This window comes from Ziziphus jujuba, chromosome 11, assembly GCF_031755915.1.
Source record: "Ziziphus jujuba cultivar Dongzao chromosome 11, ASM3175591v1".
Classification (NCBI taxonomy): Eukaryota; Viridiplantae; Streptophyta; class Magnoliopsida; order Rosales; family Rhamnaceae; genus Ziziphus; species Ziziphus jujuba.
This window is the reverse complement of record NC_083389.1, coordinates 11,542,522-11,549,212: the sequence shown is the minus strand read 5'-3', so window position 1 is coordinate 11,549,212 and position 6,691 is coordinate 11,542,522. Positions and strand designations below refer to the sequence as shown.

At 36.8% G+C, this 6,691-nt stretch overlaps 1 protein-coding gene across 2 annotated transcripts; it reads left to right on the top strand.

Annotated features, from left to right (window-relative positions):
• The first annotated feature begins 1,927 nt into the window (after positions 1-1,927).
• LOC107432376 (zinc finger CCCH domain-containing protein 30) lies at positions 1,928-6,691 on the top strand. 2 transcript variants are annotated; one of them, XM_048464999.2, is made up of 2 exons: positions 1,928-2,245; positions 3,825-6,691. In XM_048464999.2, the coding sequence occupies exon 2, from the start codon at positions 3,849-3,851 to the stop codon at positions 6,045-6,047; it is 2,199 nt and encodes a 732-aa protein (XP_048320956.2). In that variant the 5' UTR covers positions 1,928-2,245; positions 3,825-3,848; the 3' UTR covers positions 6,048-6,691. The 2 variants fall into 2 exon arrangements, with proteins under 2 accessions (XP_048320956.2, XP_048320957.2); XM_048465000.2 differs by lacking the exon at positions 1,928-2,245 and adding an exon at positions 2,277-2,450.

Here is a 6,691-nt window from a genome sequence, read left to right as displayed (position 1 = left end):
ATGGTCCATATTCAATCATGATGAAACTAGTAAATAGTATATCCGTACGAAGATAATATATGAGTTTTGTTCATCCCTTGTAAAAACTAAGTGTTGGATTTAATCATATATAAGACATTACAACTTTAAATCTTTATTTTAAAAAAAGAGTAAATATTCTTCTCTTTCTTTTTCATTTTTTTAAAGAGATTATTATTAGGAAACGTTATTATAGAAAGTTATTATTTTAATTTCCTCCCAAAAAAAATTACTATTCCAAAAATTTTAAGATAAAATAAAAAAAAAGGCATTTCAGTTTTTGAATCAAGGTTTTCGAAACACAGACAAGTTATATAGCAATTCCTTTGAATCCTCTAAACAATTAATAAATATTGGAATTACCCCAAAAAAAAAAAAATATTGGATTTTTTTTGCACTTTCTTTTTGTTTTGGGGTGGGGGGTCACAAATTTGTTAATAATTTATTTATTTTACTTGCAACAAATTCGTAAAGTGGATTGACTGATACATAAAAGACAGGTGTGATTGTGATTATTCTAACAGAACAAGGGAAAAGACACGACTTATCCACCGTCAGATCAATCTTCTCGAAAGCACGTGAATTTCCATGCGTATTCCAACTATGGTAGAGAATCACCGAATCAGATCCCACAAACTCATCATACTTGGTCCCACCACATTGCATCCACTATTCCGTACCTTTAATCCTATCACCGCCACGTCAGTATCATTGATTATCTCACTCACACCCAACCCCTCGCCTCTGAGCATCACGCACAAATATTTTTTATTTTTTAAAAAGCATTTTTATTTTTTATCTCACTCTTATTTTTTGGTCAACTTGGGCGGCTGGAGAGGTTTTTAGTGATTTTTCTGTTTCAGTTAAAATTATTTTTATTATTATTATTAATTTTTTGTGTGTCCTCTACTTGGTGCTGCATGCTTTTTTATTTTTGTTTTTCTTCTTATTATTATTATTATTTTTCTGTTGTGATTTGACTCCACAAATTAACCGTAATCGACTAATGTTTTGAGTCCGCTCCCGTACGCTGAAGACCAGAAGTCCGAACCTCTCCTATTGGCGGACGCCAGACCTCATTCCATTCCAGTTTAGTCCCGCCTCACCCCACGCGCGCCGTTACCTGCTCCTCCGGTCACCTTAGTACCCTTACTCACCTAACCGGTAACCTTTCGTACCTTTCCACCTTCCAAATCGGTTTCCAAGAACTTCTAACATGTCTGTAAGAAACTAAGAATTGAGTTGAATTGTTCCTCTACTACAGAGACTACCATCACAGCTTACGTGTCAGTTGTTCCCTGTCAACGCTGGGTTGTTTTGTCTTTTCATTAATATTATTATTCCAAATTTTTGGATAGAAAATTCTTGCTTTATCGTAAATAAAATAACTGACTTAAAATGCTTTAAAAATTCGAGTAAAGTTGGTAATCTCAGATATTAGCTAATATTTCGGTGAATTGTCTGTAGGTTGCAGATATTCTTTGTTTATTACAGAGTACACTGGATTTATTCCTTATCCCAGAATTTAACTTTCATGTAGGATGAATTTAGGTTGAATTTCTATGGAATTTGACCCAAAGACAGGAGTTAAATTATTACAACCTAGTTGTTTGGTTTGTCTATTTTTTAATTTAACTTTACTTCGTACCATCAACCAATCACGGTTTACCACTACGATCCACGTGGAGCGGTCTGGGTCCTTGAATTTACCAAACGCAGCGCTATCTTTATTCAGAATGACGTATGTGTCCACCCAACAAAGACGTGGCGTGATGCGAGTGGATGGAACAACAGCTGAGGACGTAGCAGAAGAATATTCAAAACTGCATACTCAGTGCGCTTGCCTTTTTCTTTAATTTTTTAATTTTTTTTCTTTTTTCTTCCATTGGATAGGCGATTTTATCAAAACACAGAAAAACCTTTTTTATGTTTATTCTTTTAAATAATTAATACTATTTTTTCTTTCTTTTTATTTTATTTCATTTAGGGAGAGCAAAGAGAGCATAGGAATTGGAGATGGAAGGGGAAGGAAAAACAAAGCTCTCATATCTGTCAGTCTGCGCTCGCGAACAAAGAAATTTTCTCGCGGATTTTCTCGGTCCAAACAGTCGCTAGAAAAAAAGAAAAAAAGAAAAAAAGAAAGAAAAACTTTGAAGCTCTAGATCTGCGTCACTGTCACAGTTTTGCCTGAATGGCGCTTGCCTCGCTTTTTTAGCTGGAAGATTTGGTAAGATTCGCTTTGATCAGAACTAACCCTATATACATACACTTGAGATTTTCTCTAGACTTCGGCTTTACTCTCTTTTGTCTGCTCGATCGTCAAAATTATTCCTTGTTTTTTTCCACTGTCTTTGCTGTTCCAATTGTTTCGATGAACGATTTCTCTCTCTCTCTCTCTTTCTCTCTCTGTGTCGTAGTTTAGCTAAATATAGGTACTGTTTGGGCTCGGAATCAGACTTTTTGAATACCTGATCCGTGTTTTTCTTCTTGAATTTTTTTTTCACTTAACTCGTTTTATGTATATATGTGTTATGTTTTATTTATTATTTTGTTATTATTAATTATTCTGTTTCAAGCTATCATTTTGTTACTGTTGTTTTCTTTTTCTTCCATTATTTTGTTGATTTTTCTGTTAATTTCTGTCATTTCCATTATTATTTTTTTAAATTTTATATTGAGGAAAAATAGATCGAGAAAATCGTTCTTGCAATTTACCCAGTGCACTGGGTTAAATTTTTACTTATTTTCTTACATTTTTATAGTTTGTTTTATTTTATTTGGTCTTGTACTGGCGGATCAATTTGGGCTTTCCTTAATTTCTTTTCTTTTTTTTTTTTTTTTTGGTTGGTGGTTGCAAAAATACTGCGATAGTACAAGAAATTACGATATGTATCATCTTATGGTCTGTTATGTTTTTGTTTCTCCGGTCAGGAATTTTTTTTTGATGTTTGATTTTGAAGTTGAAATTTTCCGATGAGACGGCTTAATTTAATGGACATCCATGTCTTCCAGGATCTCAAACGATAAAAGTCGCAATATTTTAATGCGTTTTATTCGTTTTCCTCGCGATTTTCTGCTTATCCAAACGGACAAGCGTATCTTATTTGTTAATTGTTGCCACCTTATTGCATCTTCTTTGACTTTATATGTTTCACTTCCTGGTATAGGGATGTTTCTAAATGGTCTAAAATCTCAACCAACGTAAGAAAGTAGGTCTCAGACACATAACATGTATCTTACAGCTGCTTTTTTTTTTTTTTAATCTTTTATTTTAACCATATTTCCATCTTGCAGATTGTATCGAAGGAAAGTAGATGCTTGTACAGTAGTACGTGTATCAAGCAATTTTTTTTTTTCTTTCTCTTGCCCTAAATTTGCAGAAAAAAGAATATAGATTGGAATAGAATCATTACTGGAAATAAGAACTAGTCAAATGGTTTGGTTCTTTTATTCCTACGGAAACGATTGATGGTGTCATTAGAGACCTCATGGTTTATAGATTCTCCCAAAAGATTCTTTTTTTAATTTATTTTTATTTATTTATTTTTAATTTTTTTTTATAGGTGCAAAGTTTGTACTATGTTTTACAGTTCGTTTCTTCTTAGTTCTAACGTATAGGTGGATATTCTTTGTTATACTACAGTTTTATTGTTGTCAAATTGCACTTGTTTTACAGGTCTTATACTTTTCGTTTCTGCTTTTGTGACTTCGATTTTAAACCCATCATTGTATAATAATCGTACATGCATATGTGATAGATATTTGTTCAGAGTTTTTAATTCTTTTTGTGCTATTTATATTTTCAGCTGGATGGTCCAGCTGATGAAAGCATGTGCTGTGGATCAGAGCGGTTGAAACCTGTATTGTCTTCTGCACTGTCTCCTATTTCTTTTGAAGAAAGTAGACTCTCCAACGTAGCCATGAATCACTTGACCGTTGAAACTGAAGATGCTTTTGCCAGTTTGCTTGAGCTTGCAGCTAACAATGATGTTGAGGGCTTTAGAAGATCGATTGAGTATGACCCTTCTAGTGTTGATGAGACTGGTCTATGGTATGGTCGCCAAAAGGGCTCGAAGCAGATGGTTAACGAGCAGAGAACCCCGTTAATGGTCGCTGCTACATATGGTAGTATTGATGTCATTAAACTGATTCTTTCTTTGTCATCGGCCGATGTAAATCGACCCTGTGGTTTTGATAGAAGCACTGCACTTCACTGTGCTGCTTCTGGTGGAGCAGTGAATGCTGTTGATGTTGTGAAACTACTTTTAGCAGCTGGTGCTGATCCAAATTCGGTTGATGGCAATGGTCGTCATCCTATTGATGTGATTGTTGTTCCTCATCATCTCCAGGAGGTGAAGCTAGCTCTTGAAGAACTTCTTAAGACCAGTGGTTCTGCTGTTGAAAGCACTCTGATGATTCAAACGAGGACTATGAATTCAAGTTCTCCTCCTTCCTCCTCAGAAAATGGGTCTCCATCTGCTTCAGATTTCATTTCTTCACCAACAAAGTTAAAGTTTAATGATCTACCTGTTTCTTCTATGTCAGAGAAGAAAGAATATCCTATTGATCCATCCCTTCCAGATATCAAGAACAGCATATACTCGACAGATGAGTTCAGAATGTATTCATTCAAGGTGCGGCCTTGTTCACGTGCTTATTCTCATGATTGGACTGAGTGCCCCTTTGTCCATCCAGGAGAAAATGCTCGAAGAAGGGATCCAAGGAAGTTCCACTACAGTTGTGTTCCTTGTCCTGATTTCCGAAAAGGGGCTTGCAGACGTGGAGATATGTGTGAATATGCTCATGGTGTATTTGAATGCTGGTTGCACCCAGCTCAATATCGTACTCGACTATGCAAGGATGGTACAAGCTGTGCTAGGAGAGTCTGCTTCTTTGCCCATACACCAGAGGAACTCAGGCCATTGTATGTCTCTACTGGTTCTGCTGTTCCGTCGCCTCGTTCAGGCACTTCTGGTGCTGCTGCCATGGATTTTGCTGCAGCAATGAGTCTCTTACCTGGCTCTCCGTCGTCAGTGTCTGTCATGTCTCCTTCACCATTCACACCCCCCATGTCTCCATCTGCTAATGGAATGTCGCACTCTTCTGTGGCTTGGCCACAACCAAATGTCCCAGCTTTGCACCTACCAGGCAGCAATCTTCAGTCTAGTCGATTAAGATCGTCTCTTCATGCAAGGGACATGCCTGCAGATGATTATGATTTACTCCCAGATTTTGATGTGCAGCAACAGCAGCTCTTAAACGAGTTATCCTGCCTTTCTCAACCATCTTTAAATTCGAATTCTGTGAACCGTCCTGGTCGTTTGAAAACTCTAACCCCGTCAAATCTTGATGATCTCTTTTCCGCTGAGAGCTTATCTCCTAGGTACTCTGATCAAGGATTGCCATCTGCTGTTTTCTCCCCTACTCATAAATCTGCAGTTCTCAATCAATTTCAGCAGCAGCAGAGCATGCTTTCTCCAATCAACACGAATTTCTCCCCGAAAAGTGTTGATCATCCTCTATTGCAGGCTTCTTTCGGGGTCCCATCCTCTGGGAGGATGTCTCCTCGAAATCTAGAACCTATCTCACCAATGAGCTCTCGGATGTCAATGTTAGCTCAACGAGAGAAGCAGCAACAATTTCGAAGTCTCAGCTCTAGGGAACTAGGCTCTAACTCTGCTTCTGTTGTTGGTTCTCCTGTTAATTCTTGGACAAAATGGGGATCCTCCAATGGTAAGCCAGATTGGGCAGTTAATACTGATGAACTTGGTAAGCTCCGCAGATCATCCTCATTTGAGCTTGGGAACAATGGAGAGGAGCCCGATCTTTCATGGGTTCAGTCACTTGTCAAGGAATCTCCAACTGACATGAAAGAGAAGTTAACAGCCCCTGTATCAGGAGTTGCGGCAAATGCATCCTCCAGTGAGGGTTTGAACGGGAATTCCCAAACGGAATCAGTTGATCATGCTGTGCTAGGAGCGTGGCTCGAACAGATGCAACTTGATCATCTTGTGGCTCAGCAAAACTGAAAACCAGTTTCAGTGAGCCCTGAGGTAGTTAACAACAGAAAGGTTTTGGTAAATAACATATGCCTTTTTTCAGATTTTTGTTGGTGGTGGATGTGGTAAAAGAAAGTAACAGTAACAAAGAGGAAAGCAAGTGGAGAAAGAAAGTCACTCTGAAGAAGAAAATTCGTTTTCATAATTCATTATTACGACATAAGTTTAGAAAGAGTAAGAATACCTCTGGGTTATACTAAAACGAAACCCAGTCTAGGTGTCTTTTTGTTTCTAATATTTTCATATTTTTAGGTTTATATGATTGTCATTTTTTTCTTCTATGATGAACAACATGTTCCAAGAATATGATTAAAACTCAAAAAAAAGTTCTATGATTGTTCAATCTTTTTCCTTATTATTCATTGTCACCTCTGGTAAAAGATTAGGAGGTTCATGATATATTCTCCTGAAGGGTTTATGTTGTATGGGGTCTGGACTTTCTTGTCCATTTTTGGGATTTAGAGAGGATGTTACTTTCTATGGCCTTTTATGTAATTTAGAATTTAGTAAACTGGAAATGCCAGTTACTTTGGGGAAAAAAAATTGTGATCCTTCCATGTAACATTCAATTTTACTGCTATTAATTGGTATTAGTAATACCTTTATTATTATTA